Raw genomic sequence first — 19,061 nt, forward strand, 5'->3', positions numbered from 1 at the left:
GCTTTTACAAGGCAGATGAGTATATCTGTTTTCATTCTGTATGTAAGAAAACAACTGTAAAATGCCCCAAAGCCACGGAGGGAGTCAGTGTCAAAGACATGATTAGTAGTTCAGAAGTTATCTGATTCGGGTCACATGGTGTTCCAAAAACCATACCTAAATATAGCATGCAAGAGATCCGCACAAAGAGCAATCCCATCATGGGAGCAAACTAAACTCTCCACAAAATTAATTAGGGCTATTTTGGGGCAACCAAAGGAAAGCGAGGAGGAAAAAATCAGCCCTTGCCCTGCCCAGTTCTGCAAGAGCAGATGTCGCTGGTGTGGTGAAGCCCCAGTTTGCAGCCCGGGCACATAGGGAGGTGCCTCGGTTCCTGGGGGAAACCCCGCACGGCACTAATGTGGAACGTGGGGGGAGGGCGCAGTGTGGCTGGGGGAAGGAATATAGTTTGCAGCCCGGGCACATAGGGAGGTGCCTCGGTTCCTGGGGGAAACCCCGCACGGCACTAATGTGGAACGTGGGGGGAGGGCGCAGTGTGGCTGTATTAAGGAATATAGTTTGTTAGGGAAGAGGATGATGTGTCGGTAAAGGGACCGGCAGGTAAGTAACGTAGGAATACCCAGACGGGAAGCCAATACATAAGCTTCTTCTGTAGCTGTTAATGGCATCCTTCTAACAGGGAGCATGCCATTAACACCTTTTTGGAAAGGGAAAGTCCATGTAAATTATACCCTTGGCACAGACCAAGACTCTGGGAAAAGCTAATGCTTCCCAAGGCAGAACGGAAAGAAAATTCCCTGTTGGAAGTTGTTACCTCTGAAAGCCTCCATTAGGATTGCCCCTTGCCAGGGCAATGCGTGAAATGCAGCCTACAGAGCTAATTCTAACAGCCTTCCCTATGTTTAGGCATCAGGAGCGACCACATGGAAAAGCGTACAAAAGATCCTCAAAAGGCAGCAGGAGCAGGAGAAAGGGAGGAGCGTTCCTCGGGTCTCTCAGGTTTCTTTTGGTCCTTCTCTGTAAAGTGGCAATGCTGTTTCCTACACTTCCTGAACACCAAATTGCCATTTGGCTTCTGACCACCACTGATCTATAGACTGATTTCAGCAAACTGCCCCGGTTCACAATTTCCCTATAAAACCTTTTTTAAAAAATTTAAAGTCTGCTCGTGAATGCCATGGTGAAGGTTTTAAGATGACCACAATGACTGATTTACCTTTGCATCACCTTTGTTCCTACGTACCGGGGGAAACCCCGTTCTTCACTCAAGTATTAGAACAAGCAGGACAACATCAACGTTAGAAGTACGAGCTATGGAGAGCAGGGGAGAGAGCAGGACAAAGCTGAGGAGAGCCGGTGTGGTGAGGAGTGCTGCTGTGAGCGGGTAGAGAGCAGGCTCTCAAGCCCAAGCCGTGTAGCAGGTGCTCCAGAAGGCAGGTAACAAACAGTCTGAGTGCGTGTGGGACACAAACTGCAAATTTCGGCTTGAACGCTTCAGGCCATTAGCAGGTGCTTCAGGCAGTCATCCAAATCAAAGTAAGAAAGTGGAAAGAGCCAAATGCTGGTTAAAGAGGTTTGCGAACGCAAAAATCCCAGCACGGGCAGATAAAATGTTTCCCTGGCTGTGGGAGCGGGCTAGTAATAAAAAAAGAAACAAACAAAAGCATACGCAATTTTTGTAAAAAGGCTGTGTTGGGGATTTTACTATCGTGTACTTAAGCCCCAAGATGCAAATGCTGGCTGGGATGCTGAGATCAGCAGCTATATGTCCTCAGGTGGTTAGAGACAAGACAGAAAAGAGCTGGCATTTGGGGAAAATAGAGGGCCCATTTGATAACGCTTCACTTGAGCATAAGAGGGTTTCCCCTGTGGGTGTTGTCCCAAAGAAAGCTCCAGGCAAGTTTAGACTGGTTCATTACTTGTCACATCCAGAAGGTGAGTCAGTTAATGATTACACTGACTCTCTTTTGACTTCAGTTTCACGTGTTTTCAATCTGAGAACTGCGCTCTCATCAACTCGAATGCCACTCGCAACAAACAGAAATACAGAGGCTATCTGCTTTTCAGTTGCTCACAGCACATCTATAGTTATTTGTCAGGATTTCACTGGCAGTCTGCAAACCGTATTTTTGGTAGCTAACACACAGCACTTACAACCCGTGTTGTGGGAGGCGTCACTCTTCTATATAAAAGTACAGGTCAGAGACCTGGCACTTGCTTTATTAGGATTAGTCTCCAAAGGGCCCAATATTGGGGCCTTGAAGGTTTCCTTATGAAAGCTGAATATCTGCTTCCTCAAGGGTTAATTCCCTGAAGTCTCCTCAACCTGGAACAACACTGCTCGGTTTAAGTTACCTTACACAAACATAACAAATAGGACTAGCTACTCCAAGCAGTTGTTGATGCAGACTACCTATATCGGCCAGTGATAATATATTTAAATCAGATGGTCATTTGAACATTATCGGTAAAGTTCTCCTCGCTGAGGGTTGCATCCTTTGCCAGAGGCTAGCAGGCTTGACAGAAGGAGAGAAACAAATTCCTTTCATCAGAGTAACATGAGTCAATATGTGGAAAGATACTTCCATCTGCTCTGTGCTTCTGGTGACATGACATTACCGTATAATTTGGTATACATTTCTAACAGAATAGATAAAACAAGATGGCTCGGCAAGTATCGTTTATGTCCCACATCCATGGGAAGTTCTCTCAAACCATTTTCAACGTACAGCGCTATATGAGCAGCTAAGACTCGCAGTGGAAATACTGAAGGGAAAAACATGTTGCTGTTCATTTCAGAGAGTTATGGCACAGACAGACATCTATGGTGCACTTCTAAAAAGAAACACATTATATTCCTCAAAGTGCTCTCCGAAGAGGCACATTTGGTCAGCTACAGAAATCACCAAAGGAACCAGCTGTGTCCAGCAACTCACGGATGCACAAAACCTACTGGATGTAACCCATCAGTAGAGTGGCCTGTGCTGTTTCTGCATTAATTTTGTGTCCCTGTATGCTACCAGAGCCCTGGGACTTTCATGGTCTGTGGGCAGCAAATCGGCTGAGCCAAAAGGGTAGGTTCCACCTGACTAGGCCAGTAGGAGCTATATTAAGCTTGTCTCAGCTGGAGGTCATTCTGCATATTTTGAAGGCTGCTTTCTTGGTAGCTGGTCAAGCAATCGGTGTCCAGAAATTAAGAACCTGATTTTTATAACATCCATAATACACAGAACACTTCTGAAGTCTAGACCCTACATATGTAAAGGTTTTAATTTCCAAAATGCTTGATCAAAGCCATTTCTTTCAGGGCCAAGCAGGCTCTTGGGTTTGTTAAGCAGTTGCTTCATGCCTCATTCCTAGTAGGCTGCTGGTAGCCCTGCAGCCAAGAATTCATTTTCACAATTCCAAACCATTTTTTGATACTTCCTGACCAAATGGCTTTGCAGTGGAAATTGGGTTCTGTCACCATCTGTTGTTACATAGTTCGGAAGTGCTAGCATTTTCCTTCAAGAGGGAAGAAGTTGGGGAAGACACATGGCCAATCCCAATGGAAAAGATACTCTTTTCCTTACTGTCACTTTATGGGGAAGGCTTGGCCTATTTCTCAGCAGCTGTGAAATTGTCATCAGCAGGATTCTTTACAAAGCTTGGTGGCATATGGAATATACTGCTCACTTCTTAGTACTGTAAAACCAACCTTGAGCTAGGCAAAGAAAGCAGGTGCTTGATTAAAAAAAAAATCCTTTGTGCATCAAGCCTCTATAGACTTTGTAGAAACTCTAGACAAGGATATTTTAGAGACAATTATGTTTTCAAATTAACTAAATAATATTTCAGAGGAGTTCCTAGGCTTCAGAGGTGGGACAGTCCCTTAAAAACAAGCCCGTGAAATCACCGTGTCACAGGATAACATCATACTCTGCCATTCACAAAGGCGACATTCACATTCCACACCGAAGGGAAGTGTCATCCCCGCTCTGTGAGACATTAAAACTGCAAGTGTCCAGCCTCCATTTCTGATGCGATAGGAAACTTTATTTAACATCAGTTTCAGGCCATCTCTTTTTGTCACAGCCTGGCCTTATTTTTACAGCTGTGGACTAGCCAAGAAGTAAATTAAACAAAATAATAATAATAATACCCCATGGCATTCTGGTGACCATACACACTGAATTACAAATACAGGGCTGGAATTGCAGGAGTTCAAGTTCTCGCTACAGAAGACACCCAAAGAGCAACAAGAAAGAAATAAGCTTGTTGAATTTGCTTGACTCTTAAGGGCAAAGTAGTCAACAGCATTTTCATACACTGCCAGGAAAAATCTAACTCTAAGAGAAACCGTCAGAAGAGGGATTATGAAGAGATGTAGTTAATGTCCCCACTGCTATATATTCCACAGTGAATGTCCACTCAGCTATCCACACGCATACACACACATACATATTGACAGTCACGCGTGTTCTGCTGTATCTAGGAGAACAGCCACAGCAGGTGAAACCAAGGGGCCACTTACCCTTACAGGCTTGTTCGGGACAGTGGCAAACAGCAGATGCTTAGTGAAGGTCATGGGGCAGGCGTATAGTGACAATTCCCCAGACTACTCTTCCCAACATCTATCTATTTGCGGCTCAGAGACTTCCTTTAACACAATACATACAATTTTTCCAGATTAGCGATTCGCTTTTAGAAATCTTCACTTGCAGTTACAGACAGTTTTTTAGAGGAAGGTTCTCCAACTACATTGCACATTTCTTGTACTAAGCGAGCTATTGCATACCGATATGGAAAAATCAAGCCTGCTGCCCTCATCCCAGAGGAAAGGGCAAAACAAGTATTTGGGCAGCACGTGCTGCTTGAACTGCTATACAGGTCTTCTGCGCATAGGCCAGCAGAGAAGAGGGGTCTGCTGCAGCCATTACATTGCACAGCAGGAAAGATCCTTCTGTGATGGTGGCAGTTTGGAAGTCCTGCCCTAGAGGTTATGTTTTTAAGTGGCACATATTATTTATTAGTAATAAAGCCAAAAATACACATCTGTCATCGATGGGGCTCTGAAGCTACCCATTAGTCTCCCGTCACTGTTTAGAGAGGACGGAGTGGCCTTTTAGCAGAATGGGATAGGGAGCACATTGCAGGACACCAAAGAAGTACCAGCTACATGGACAATCATGGGGCAGCAGGTACCTGTCATCTCCCCACAGTAATGCACCAAGAGGGTCAGTGCTCTTCCAGAGGCATCCAAAAAACTACTTGTTGTTCACGGTTCAATATGTTTGCTATTTATGCACCTCCTTATTGCACCAGTAGCTGCTGTATGCTTTACCACCCAATACACATGTGATTAAGCCAGAAAAAAAGAGGCTGAAGGAAACAGCCAGTGTGCAAGAACAAAAGGCTCTCCTAGCAGTTTCACACTGTATTCATGTAACACACAAACCAGAAAATAATACAGACTAAAGCCTGCTGCCTAACTAAGCAGGCTTAAATAACACTTAGCTCTTTTATAATGCTTTTCATCCAGAAATCTCAAAATATTTTACAAAGGTGTGCAGACTGGGGAAGAGCCAGAATGCAACCCACCCCCTGACTCCCAGGCATTTGGCTCTTTTCATTAGACTACATCACTACCTCCAGGTATGAGCACACTTCTCCTACAGTTGGCGTGGAAAGATGCATACGTGCATCAAAGGAATAGTTTTTCCTTAATTTTCTATACACTGACTGCTTTTAATAACTTGTTTCAAACACCCTGTGTTTAAAAATAATAGCTCACAATGCACCTATGCTACTCTAGCTACTACTACATGTATAAGTAATACTTCATGTAAGATACAATCCTACTTTCAGTTACAGTAGGAAAGGAGACAATAATAAAACTATAAATGCCTCTTCTCAAAACTTTTATTCTCTTCCACGTATAAAGGAAAAATAGGTTTAACGATCATCAAGACAAAATAAAAAATATTATGATAGAGGAAACAAAGAGAAAACCATGAAGAGCTTGCTAGATATAGGGGAAAGTCAGTATTTTCCTCCAAAAGAGACAAGCTTGCAGAAATTATCACAGAAGTAGGGTTTCATAACAAAATTCAAATGGCCAACACAGAACAAATAAGAATTTGGAAAGCTCAAAGTGTTACTTTCAGCGTGACCTGTCAAAATCAGTATGGAGAACAAACTGAGTCAATAAAACATACTGATGTTCACCTGCATTCTCAAATCAGAAAACTACTCTGTCAACAAACAAGTTTTGATCCTTGCTACAAAAGTGGGAATCCACAGTAGCACCTCAAATCAAAGCGGATAAATTTACACCTATGAAACCACATTTCTGATTTTTAAGTCTTTGTTAAACAAATTATATTTAGCATACATCAATGCCTATGGGCTTCTGAACAGGGGAGGTAGCTAATATAAACTGTGTATGAAAAAGAAAGCATGTCAAAGCTTTTTTTTTTTTTTTTTTTTAAGGTTTGCAATGAGAGTAGTATTGTTCAGAACAAAAAGAAAAAAAAATCTACCAAAATTTTATCTCCATTCTCTCCAGTTAGAGCTGCTGGCTAATGAGTGAGTTTGCGTAAACTCAGTCCAAAGGAGACATAAATAGCATCTTTTTAAGCTAATGATTTTCACCACAGGCCATCTAAAACAGGCGTTGAGTGGCCCTAAAACAGATCCTCTCTGTGTTCCCCTGAGTTGGTTTATTTTTGTTTTGCTCCATTTTAATGTGTGTATACATCCTGTGTTTTCAGCTTGTCTTTTCAGCTCACTCCCATCCTCCGCACTCCCAATGTCAGCCAGACTCCAGGGACGGGAATTAAAAATGACCACGTTTAAAAACTGTACCTCCCTGCGTAACAGACTTTACAGAAGCAGAAAGACTAAAAAGCTGAAAAGTTCCCCACGGTCTTTGCCTATTAAAGTCCACAGCTTGCCAACAGCAGGCCACGTTTTAGTGTCAAAGAACAGGGCACCGGCTTGCATTTCTGTGCGATGGGGAGTACTAGGGTAATCCTGCCTCTTTACATTTCAGATCACACTGTTTGTGGAGAAAGTCAACAACACTGGGATGCTCAAAAACACCCTGTAGTATTACACGGAGGACGCAAGATGCTTGCTGGGAAATAGTGCTGACACCAGAATACGGTTGATTCAGCATTAGTGATAAAAAGCTTATTTTTGGTTGGCTCAGGCAGTATTTTATTAAAATAGGATTAAAGCCTCATCAGTCTTGCTTAAAAATCATTTTACACCCATCCCATCAGGCTGCATCATTCCCGATCTTACAATATTTTCCACCATTAAAAAGAAAGGGGTAAGTTTCTGTTCATCCAATGAGCAAAGAGGCAGGGAAAGTTCTTGAAAAGAGTAATGCAAGGAAGTAGAAAGAAGGATTCGGTCAACTGGCAACCAAACAGAAGCCTTCTGCTATTTCCCACTGAGAAGTAACAGTATCTGGGCTATAGATATGTTTGTCAAACATATCTATAGCAGGGATAATTAAGTTAGCGCAGCAAACTAGCTGCGTGCTTTGAAGTGTTCATGCAGTTGCTATACTAACCTTTCTTTCACCTGGTAGGTTAAGCTTACCATCTCCTCACACATATTGGCAGACTTGTGACCTATACTCTGTCCTCATTATCACATCGTTTCTGATAGCTGAACATCTTGGAAATGATATTCAAAGGTTTTGTTATAAATAACAGAGACTACCAGAAGCCTAAATACAGACTTCTGTCACAGAGGAATAACGGCCTGAAATTTCTTATGGCTCCTTTCTGTCAAGGAGTTCAAATACTTTACAACCAAACAAATACTCCTACAAGGTAGGTATTGCTGTTTATCCTCTTTTGAGGTGTCTTATGATTAGCATCCAAAATCTTGATCCTCAGTTTCCTATAACGGGAAAAAAAAAAACATTCTTGCCCTGCTTTCAATTTCTATGCTGGTATCACTCAAAATAACAGGGTCAAAATATAAAATAGAAAGTTTTAAAACCCCTGCCTTTGGCAGGTTTTTTTTTATTCCATAATATTACTAGCAGCGATACCTTTCCTGTAAAGATCAAACCTAACGTGATGGTGAGGATTCTGCTGAAGTCTGTACTGGGGTTTCTGTCACCGGCGAGAAGAGCAATACAGAATCTACAACAATATCAAGACTGATTCCCACTGATCTCAGCGAAGCCAAGACTTTATCCTGTACGCTTTTCCATACAGCTGGAGAATGATTTCATATGCAAAAATCCTCACTTACCTACATCCTCCTACAAATCAGAGCTCTCCACTGCCTGTTCCTCACCCAAATTGATAGGGGCCTAGTGCCAGTCTCACCTTTTCTACATTAAGTCTCTACAGCAAAAAAAAAAATACTACCTTTACTTAAATCAGTGTATTTCTAACCAGAGTAGGATCCTGCACACACAAGACAGTTTCAAGACAGTGACCTGTAGCCCAATGGACTGGATCGGCACATGCGCTCCTGAATTTCACTCCACATGGAAGTAACCGGCATTTGCTTCTGAGCAAGGGACACAATTATGATACAGACAGCATATGCCCTTGTGCCTCCTCTATTATACAATTTCTACTTATTTTGTCAGAGACCTGCGTTTTGGGTATTTACGGATCCGAGAAATCCTAGTTCAGACATGAGCACCGTTGACAGGGCAAGACACTGCTCTGACTGTCCTCGTGTGTCCGTCTTGTGGGAACATACGGGCCTTCATTTTCCAGCAACATCAGCCAGACACATACATTTTAACCTATTCACTCAGCAAAAAAGAAAAAACACACTCTTGCTGCATTTGGTTGTTGTAACTTTGCCTTTATTTCCAAGTTAATCCTTAGTTATGGTCATTGTCCCCAGTACTTCATTTCACAGGACACTATCTGGCTGGCTGAAGTCATATCTCCATTTTATATGAGGGCAAAAAATTCTCACCTGTAGTCCTTTACCTGTACCCATAAAACAACCCATAAAAATGCCTTAAAAGAGTCAAGCGGCAGACTTACCTCCTGTACCTCAGCTGCTTTCAGAGAGACAAAGCAAATAAGCAAGATGAGGCTCAGAAGTTTGCCCCGAAAATAAGACCTCTCACTTTTACGATGGCTCTAAGCCCACCTCAGAAGCGGCATGTCACCGGCACTGACGTGAAGCCCGCAGCCTGACAGGTAGCCGGGGACGCCAGCGCACGGAGCCGCTGTCGGTATTGGGAAGCGATGGTGAGCAAGGGAGACCAAACTTCCTCCTACGTGCAAACTCAAGATTCAATTTTCTGCAAGGTTACCCCCAATAATTAAAAGGTTCTGTAATTTATCCTTAAAAGCTAGTCACGATGGGATCCATCAGAATCGATCTGTTATCTTTTACCTCCGCATGTACCGTGCGCGTGCATATCGTATGTAATATGGTTTACCAGCTGAATGCTGGCAATATTTTCCACTAATTGCGAGAGTTACTAAACTGAACCTTAACTAAAATTAAGTTGCCTATTAAAAGCTCAATGAGTAACCCAGCAAACGGAAGCGCTGTATATAGGATTTAGCAAGCACGCAAGTGATCTGGCAACCACCAAGGCACAATATTTGCTGAACTTCCTATACCTAAAATTGGTTCCATACAATAGTCATGCGTTCATTGTGTATGATGATTTAACACTCACAATGCCAGCTCCCTCCTGCAACTGGCCAGCAATGGGTTTCTTTACATCACCTTACTGTGCTATACCTAATTTGTGCTCAGTTTTATCACTCTGTATAACACGTTCGTGTCTTCATGGAAGTCCAGGAGCAGATCTTTTGCAGTAAAAGAGGTAAAACAGCAAGACAGGAACACTCACAAGACTGCCCCTAACAAATTTTACGAAACTGTTTGTCCTTGAAATGCCACAGTGAGATTATGTGACAAATAATTCAAAAGTACAAATGAAATTATGAAAGATGTGCTTAGGAGCCAATGTTTGTATGTATTAAAATACCAAATAAATGTATAATTCAAGCTTGCTATTCTGAAAACGCAAAATTAGTGGATTGAAAGTTACAGGTTAATTTATAACATATACTCTCCATTAAAATAACAGATCTCCCTGTATCAGTTTTAAAAATACATGAATAGTATTCTTAGCTATTAAGATGTCATTATCGTAGACAGTCCTACATACTTTAGCTACTGCAATATAAACACTGCTAGGTTTTGTAAGGAACACACATAGCACTTGTTATTACATGTTAAGTTTATTCACGATATATAGGCTTTTTATGATTGCAGTTTCTAAATTTTCAAAGAGTATATCTTTTTTTGTGCTTGTATAGTTTCTAGGCTATACCTCTATACAAATATGTTTTATGTTCTGTATTGTTGTTTTCAGGGTTGTAGACACGTACATAAATCAAGAGCAGCAATAAATAATATTAAGGTTACACGCAGTCTAGCTATCTTTGACAAATTAGAAAACTAGGAATTCCCTGAGAAAAAGTTCTCCCTTTCAGAAGGGCGCTGTACAACTTTTGCATAAAAAGAGGGAATGATTCAGAAGAAATTCTAACAGACTTCCTAAATACTGCACCCATTAAAAAAATCCAGTATTTTAAAAAATAGAAGGTCAAAGTGAACATATGCAGAGTTATGTGAAAGAGTTAAAGATATTGATGAAAGACTATTTGCTGATAAGGATGCATCTATTTGAAATAGGATAGCATTTGGGACTACTCGAACAAAAGTCTACAGAAAACTGATAAATCAAGGAACTGAGTGGGATTTAAACAAACGACAGACATGGCTGAGAACACATGAAATGTCACGAGTACAGCTGAGAAATAAGTGATGGCACAGGACCACTTACTCAGCTACTAACAAGACATTATTTGCTTTGGCCTCCGCAGAGCGAGACAGCTATCAATCCAGCCACAGCTCCAGAAATTCTTGAGACTGAAGCCCTAAAAAAGTGATTATTATTTCTGGGTTTGCACATGGAACACCCCAGTAAGTCTGGTTTTCAAAAAACAAAACATCTGCCGTATATCACAGAGTCAGGTGAAACCCTAAGGGACTTCTTGCAGAAAAGTTCTTCCCCCTAAAGTGTTTCCCCCCAAATATGCTGTTACAAAACACCAGGGCCTGGATTCTCCAGGAAAACCTCTAGGACCAATAATAATTTCACAGCCCAGTACCCAACTTCCAGGTGCTCTGCCCATGCGATGGAGCCCTCAGCCCTGTCAGTTACCCCCGTGTCTTGTGCACTGCCAGCAAATTCACGAGCGGCCATCGCCAAGCAGAGAACAGTCCAATACTGCCAGTAGGAAATGACGAAGGCCACACACATCTGAAGTCCCACTTCTTCTCTAGGACCTACGTGTTTAAGCAGTGACACTCGAATTTCTTAGTTTGGATACCTTTTTCAAGGTTCCCAGGCTGCTCCTGAAAGAAACCTACTGGCGGGTCCTTTCCTTCAAGGACACAGCTGGAGAAAGTGAGATACATCACACAGAAAGCCACCGTTTTGCAAGAGGAGCTCGTGCTTTCTGAAGTCTGTCAGGACGTGGGGGGAAAGACGGGAGCAGAGAGGCTCAGCCTTGTCAAGATGGTAGTGCTTGAGAACATCCAAAGCAGATCTTTGGCCACCTGGGAATGCTGGATATTGAAAACGTAGGCACTCACACAGGTTAGGCAACTTCTAAGGTTAGGTGGCAGTTCAGTGGGGATATTGAGGATCTCAGTTTGGGCTTTCAATGCCTAAATCCCACTTAAGTCCCACTTAAGGCATCTAATCCGTTTGTGGATCTGGGCCTAAAGCCTTGCCAGGAAGAAGAGAGTCTATGCATGCAAAAGCTGATGGTCAGTGACAGTCTGGTTCTGTTAAAACTAAAATACACAGAGAACGACCTTATTTTGTACAAAGGAATAATGCAGAATAATCAAAGATGCGTTCTAGTCACGGAAAGTTAATGCAGCTGATACAGATCACAGTCCTGTCTTTAAACCCCACGACAGTTTTGCTGACCTGGAGAACATTATAATCCATAAATCATGGGTCTTCAATAGCCCACGGGAAAAAGTACATTTGGAAATGTTCAAAAGACAAAACGACTATAGAAGTCCTCAGAAAAACTTCACTTACCCACACCAGCTAAGAGCTAAAACTAGAAAGGAGCAGAAATTTATAAAACACTGTAATGCTTACATAGAGTTAATAATTCAAAGAACAATATTCTGTCATTCAGTGACCAACTAGTTTGCCATGCTCCATGAAATTAAGTAGTTTCAGTCCAGTTCCTGATAGCCAGGAGTCCACCTGACAAAAGCTACAGATTTATTTCTCACTTACCTGCAGTGTTGTTGGCCGTCTCAACCATGAAGTAAAGTGCGAGCAGATGTGGATACCAGTTTACCCTATATTCCCTACGCCTGGTACCTCCATATCAAGACTGCTTTTTGTTGGGTTTTTTTTTTAAAAGATGCCTGTACTTACACCACTTGAATTTAGTTGACAGGACTGCCGATATCATATTTTCCTATACAAAAAATATCAAATTGACAAAAGTGGTCTTTGCATAAAAGAGGTAGATTAGAATTACAATCATAAACCACAACTTTTTGTTATTATTCTATATTACTGTGTTTACAGGGGAGATATCATTAATCATTACTAATTATTTTAATGGTAAATATTTCTGCCGGTCCCCAAGTATGCACTGCAACATTTGCCTGACTGCACACACTGAGATTTCTCTGTGGGTAAAACACAGAGGTCTCCATTTTGGGGATTCAAATGCATCTTCACAGAGCTCTGCTTCAGGTGAGCATTCTGGTCTAAGTCTCCTGCAGCTGCCCGTCGACCAGCACCTGAACTTTATAAACGGGGAGAGAAACAAAGGGACTTGCCTCCCAGTTCTTCCTGTCTGCAGATGGGCAAAGAGTTCTGGCAGCTCACCCACTAACTCCTGCAAGTTTTGCATTATAAAATCAGTATTTGATGCAAAATACAAGAGAGTACAATCTGTGAAATACCTGCGTGTCTAAAGATGCCGAAGATACTTTGCGCAAAGGAAAATTGCCCATTATCCCATGCCCGTGAAGTCCATGGGACCACGGTGCACTCCTTCCTTCCTGAACCCTGCATTATCTCTCCAGATTGAAACTTGGTTTCTTCTGCTGAGCACAACCATTCAAACGTCCCCCACCTGGTTTTAAAAGGGTGTAGGAATTCCTAATGCTTCGTAATGAGCTCACAGTAAGGAGGCCAGTGCGGTTTCCCCAGTTTACTTGGATATTGGTCTCGAGACTCACTGTGCTTTCACCTGCATTTTACTTTCAGTTCTGGATTCGTCCTAGGATACGTATGCAAAGTCAAGGTGGTATCTTTTCTGTCCAGCCACCTCCTCCCTTTTGGTAAAGTGTTAATATACTTACAGGTCTGATTTACAGGAGTACCCCAATACACTCTTAACACGGACACAGACAAGCAACAGAAAATATTTTGCAATTTGGCTTTTTTTTTCCTCCAAATGTTCCTGTTTAAGTGCTTTCCTTTTACTTCTCAAAAGTATTTCTTTTCAGTAGAAGTCAGTCTATTTTTGCCTGCTGTTAATCTGTGTATAAGCTAAATCTTACCTTCCCAACTCACACAAGCAATCGCCCCCTTTGTCTGGCAAAGCAGCTCAGAAGAATAGGGAAAGCAGGATTTGTCCTGTATCTACCTATGAATTTTAGTTGCAACCTCTGCTTGACAGAGACTGGTCAGCTGTAACAGATTGATGAGAAATTGTTTGAAATACTTCTGGTTGAAAAATATATAAATCATAATTACTGATAAAATGTATGTGACATGTATGAAATATAGAAATAACATAGAAATATAGAAATGACCAAATTTCCAGTCTAGGACTCTTATAATCTAAGTTTTCCAAATAATATAAATGTTACGACAAGTAAATACACAAAACAGTAAGTCAGTACACTGCAAGGTGACAGTGCTGTCTACAGAACAGTAAGGGTTAATTTTTTTTTTTTTTTAGAGGTTTAGGGGGCCATGAAAGTTGTGAATTTAGATTCGCACTGATTTGAATTGTTATATTAAATAACGCGCAAAGTTATTTTTGTTTGCATTTCTTACTGACTACTATTCCCATTCCTGGTTCCTCCTTACAAAGCACAGGCACAGCAGGGAACTAGCACCCAGGAACAAATTAAGGGAGAAACATCAGTGGAATGCGGCAGGCTTAGGGGAGAGACCCATTTACGCAGAGAAAGTGCTTAAGCAGGGACATTTGTGCCTGCGTCTACGCGTACGTAGAGAGGTTTGGTGAGCGCATGCCCAGGGAGGAGGATTTGGTTATGGTTAGAATTTGTGAGTGACAGCCATGTGACAGCTGGGAGTCAGCAAAGATTTTGTTGGGATGGAAATTCCAGAGATAGGACACACGACTGCTCATGCGATCTGCATGTGCCTATCATCATGCTGTATTATAATAGCTGACACTATGGTTTACCAGTTCTCCAAAAGAGAGGCTATAAATTAGGAAGGGGATTTGAGGAATGGTGGATGAGAAATGAAAGTCATAACATTTAAAATGAAGGGATAAATATAACTTGTTTTCATGTTATCGAAAGAAGCAAACAAAAATCTCCAACCAAACCACACAACAGTACTAAAACTTGCATTTCCATGATTTATCTTTAGTGACAGGTTATTATTTCCTTAGAATATAATTATTTTCTTTTCTTACTAACTTACCTAGAAAGGCCTCGATCCTACAAACACTTACAAATACTAGATTTTAAGTACATGAATAATCCCACTGATTAGAGTTATTCCTACATTTTCAGGATCGGGGCCTAAGTCACAACATGCAGTTAAGCAGAGGCATTTCCAAAGAACCGCTTCATTTTCCCTTCTGGGGGTCTTACGCAAACGTGAAGCCAGTGGAGACGTGCAATTTAAATGAAACCTGAAAAACTGAAATACTTTCCCTTTAACACTGAATTCAAGCCGATACAGTATCACATGACCTTTACCATAATTTCTATTAAAATCATTTCATGTCTGGTTGCTTCTGCTATCCTGGCTCATTTGTATTGTTTACAACAAGTCATTGCTCTCGACAGTTAGTGGTGGCTGAATCCATGGTTACCAGTTTTTACATTCACTGGTTAAATGGAATGCAGTTCTTCGGTGGGGTTTCATGGAGAAAGCTCTTAAGAAACCACAATCCAGCTATCAATCAGGCTAACCTGGGAGAAATTAATCTGATAAACAGAAGTATCGTTGCGTATGAAAAATTTATTGAAAGGGAGCTCAAGGCTTTTATTAGTTGCAGTTGCAAAAGTGGACACGTTCGCATCGGACTTAGTGCACGGAAGACTTAGGTTATGTGGTCTATGTCTGACATTCATCCATGTTGTGCCTTCTCTGGCGCTCACTGCTAATAAAACTATACTGTTTAAGGCTTTAAAAAAAAAAAAAAATCTCTCAAACACTTATTTTACCAGAAATGTGCTCGGAATATAAATAGTGCTTAAATACAGGTTTAACCAGACTGCAGTCCCGGCAAAGTAACTTAAACAGACACAGACAAGATAGTAAAACACAAAATAGACAGCCTTGAGTAGAATTCAATTAAGACAAAAACCACCCCAAACAGTGCAATGTTGTTAACGGCTAAATTAAGCCTGCAAACAAATATATTTTATTGCTACCTAAGAACAATATGCACTGATTCCGTTTGCCCTGTTATTTATGGTTTGGCGTAGGGTGGGGTTGCCAAAATCAAAAAGCAAAGCAAAAACTTACTTGCAAGACGGACCCCCAAATCCCTTAAAATGCCTAAAAACATAAGAAAAGTTCTCTATAGTTTGATGGCTACAATAATTGTCCCACAAGCTACATGAGAGCAACAAATAGTTAAATCGAACATATTACTACTAGCTCATCTACTGCAAAGTCACTGTATCAGAAGCCCGAATTGATTTGTTTCCTTAGAACAAATTGAAAATGAATGTAACATAACATCCGAAAAAAAAAAAAAAAATCCCTCCTGCCCTGCTAATCGGATATCGTATAATGGTTGATTGCAGCTTTGCACCGTGCTATTGTTGCCTATATCATACATACTTACAGGTTCTGGGTTCTTCCAAGAGTTTGGTGCAGTTTCAAGGACAAATGTCTTAAGGAAGTCTTTCTACTGTGCAGCAGTGATCCTAGCTCTGATCTCATTACATGAGCAAAGTGCTACAGCTGACAATATAAAGGAAACTTCCTGCGTGAAGAAGAAATCTTGGAAAGTCTCAGGGTTAAAAAGGCTGCTTAAATGTGCTGCTTGATTTGCTCCCTAGTTGTGTATACACAGTAGCAGCTGATCTCTGTTTGCAGCCCTGCAGAAAGAAACCTTCGCTGAAAACCAATGGCATCACATTTCAGTGGAGCTACTGCCAGGCTCTGGAGAGCAAAGCAACCTTTGACAACTTCACCCAGTTCGAATCACCGGCTTTTGCTGCATCTCCTGCAGGACTTTTGAAACTGCATATTTACTGTATTATTTTTATTAACGCCGCTCTGAAATCCTGCATCCTAAGCAGTCGTGATACAAGCAGAAGTCTCCCTCGCTGTAATAGGAGGTTTAGACTGTGTCACGACTGTGAACTGCAGAATTCGCCACAATATATTTTGCTTTGTCTTGATCGTGGCATTTGCAGATGAGAAGCTGTTAGCTGTGCTCAAAAGCATTTTCTGACTTGAAATTGCTAAATTAAGTGCAATAGGCATCCTGTTTATCCTAAATTCATCCCGAGCCTGCCTTGCATCAGTCATACGCTTCTCGGCGCTTTTTTTTGTGATACAGAGTACAAGTCAAAAGATTTTGGGAGTGAGAGGGGGCTGGTTCTTTCATTTAATATCTTATCTAGAGCCTTTTAGCATGGTCCCTGTTGGACTAGAACAGTGGAGCACAACATCCCAAATTCGGCAAAGTTTGGTATTCTGACCAAAGTCCCAGTGGGACTCCAACTATCTGTTAGTGCCCCCTTAGCTCCTGCCTCAGCCCTCCAGAACCAGCTGGGGATGGGCAGAACCTGCATCAGCTTCTGCAGCTCTTACTGCTGTCCAAGCAAACTAAGACCAGAAAAGCAACATTTAAAAATAATACATCTGCTAGCGCTATTTCAGCTCTTAAACTGGGAAGTAATACTCCGAACACATCCTCACATTTGATGTTAAAGAATTATCAATAATTAATTTGGATTTAGTTGTTTCACTGTTTAGCCCAAGGTGATTCTCCAAAGAGTAACTGGGACCATACATTCCCCCGGCACGCGGTCAGAGCGTGACCGTCGAGCTTGCACGCTGCTTTCCAAACAGGACCTACTTCTCTCTCCAGGATAACCAGCAAACTTCAGAAATAAAATTTAGAAGAGTCCCTTTTAGAAGTGCACCATTGCAGAGTTTAGTTAGGAGGCGTTAAGGGTTTTTTTCTGGGCATTTGTAAGACAGATTATTCACCACCCTCTTTTCCCCTCGGGTGCTATGACTATTCTAGCTACTAGTATATTGCATGTTATTTCTTTAATATTTTGAACTTTATTCCAAAGGGCAGAAACCAAAACTGACAGTACATCAAGACAGCATGCTCTATGATTCAAACAGCAAAATAATTGAGATCCTGTGCATACACAACATCCGAGTGTGCGTACGCACGTTGCACACGCACACGCACACTCACTCACAAGCACAAACAAGTATAAGGGTTTGTGGCCCAATTTTCAGAGATACTCATAGTTCGCGTCCTCACCTCCCTTCGATTAAAAAAAACTAAGAACAGGCAAAATCTGATTAGTAAAACATTAAAAATAATTTTTATAAAAGGTAGGCACTGTTTATAGCAGGGCAACCATACTGATTCAACATGCACTTCTGCCCAAATTTGTCTCTCTCCTTTGGGAGAAAGATCCTGTCCACCCCTGGACCGTGGCACATCAGAGAAATGAAAGCGTGTGGTGGCACCAGCAGGATTAATCTCGCTCTTCTCCGTGGAGAGACAGTGCAAGGCAGGGAATCGAAATCCTGCCTATGAGGCTGGGCTCACTGGCTGGCTGCGTCACCTCCAACACATCACCTCACCTTTCCGTGCCTAAACCGGCACCATCACATTTAACGCGTGTTGCAAAAGCACAGTTTCTGTGCCTCTGTTGCTCAAGCTGCGAGACGGGAATTGCATGTCGGAGAGAGGTAAAGGACTAAAACCTGAGGTTGTGCGTCCAGCTCCCAGCTGTGCCGTAAGAAGGGCCGTGACCTTGGACCGCCTGCTCTCTGTGCTCCAGTGCCCAGCCTGCTGCCCAGGCTCCGCATACCGCTCTCTCAACCCTTGTCCACCTGGTCTCTTTTGACTGTAATACGGCAGGAGAGGGTTTTTTTCTGTTAGAAATTCAGCACAGAGTAAAACAAGCTCTTTTTGTCAGGTAGAACTCAAGATACTAATTTAAGACAAGTAAAAATAAATCCCTGTGGAAGCAGGAATTTCAGTGAATGAAGTTTCCTCCTCAAGAGCCTCTAAATACCCAAGTGTCTGCGCAGAAAGGCTGAGACTCCCGAATGCAGCATGAGAGCAGTAATCCAACCGCATTCAGCAGTCCTACGCCACACACCCTAACCAGCACTTGTCAAGGCTGGAGGACATCCACTCCGGGTTAGACTCCACTTCTCCTTACCTCTCCGCTATAATCACTTCCCATCCATCACAGCTGGGTCAACATGGATCGAGGGACACAGCTCCTTCAACTCCCTTCTTTTGCAGAAGCGTACACAGATCCCGACCACGGGACACACAGGAATTGCCAAATCTTTCTCCTCCCAGTCTTCCCAGCTATACCTCAACCTGCGACACTCCGTCTTCCCTTTTCTCTCCTTTCTGATTTTCTCATTGAATTTTGTTTTCACAGAGTTGTATACGTCAGGGAGCATAGTAACTATTCAAAGTCCATTTTCCAGCCTTCAGAGGACAGGGTAAAGTAGCCTGGCTACTAAGGAGAGGCCGCAAAAAACATTCGGAGAGGATGGGGAGCAAGAGCTA

The 19,061-nt window shown here is 42.0% G+C and overlaps 1 protein-coding gene across 3 annotated transcripts in view; it reads right to left on the bottom strand.

The window, feature by feature from the left end:
* Positions 1-16,371, bottom strand: part of ESRRG (estrogen related receptor gamma) — a 385,239-nt gene extending 368,868 nt beyond the window's left edge. For 2 of the 3 annotated variants that reach the window (XM_009276836.2, XM_019471414.1), the window contains exon 1: positions 16,116-16,371. In XM_009276836.2, the coding sequence (XP_009275111.2) occupies positions 16,116-16,213 (98 nt within the window). In that variant the 5' untranslated portion in view covers positions 16,214-16,371. The remainder of the gene's footprint in view (positions 1-16,115) is intronic. The other variant, XM_009276841.2, reaches the window with a different exon arrangement.
* Between the last annotated feature and the right edge of the window lie 2,690 nt (positions 16,372-19,061).

Source organism: Aptenodytes forsteri, unplaced genomic scaffold (genome assembly GCF_000699145.1).
Source record: "Aptenodytes forsteri isolate BGI_AS27 unplaced genomic scaffold, ASM69914v1 Scaffold465, whole genome shotgun sequence".
NCBI lineage: Eukaryota > Metazoa > Chordata > Aves > Sphenisciformes > Spheniscidae > Aptenodytes > Aptenodytes forsteri.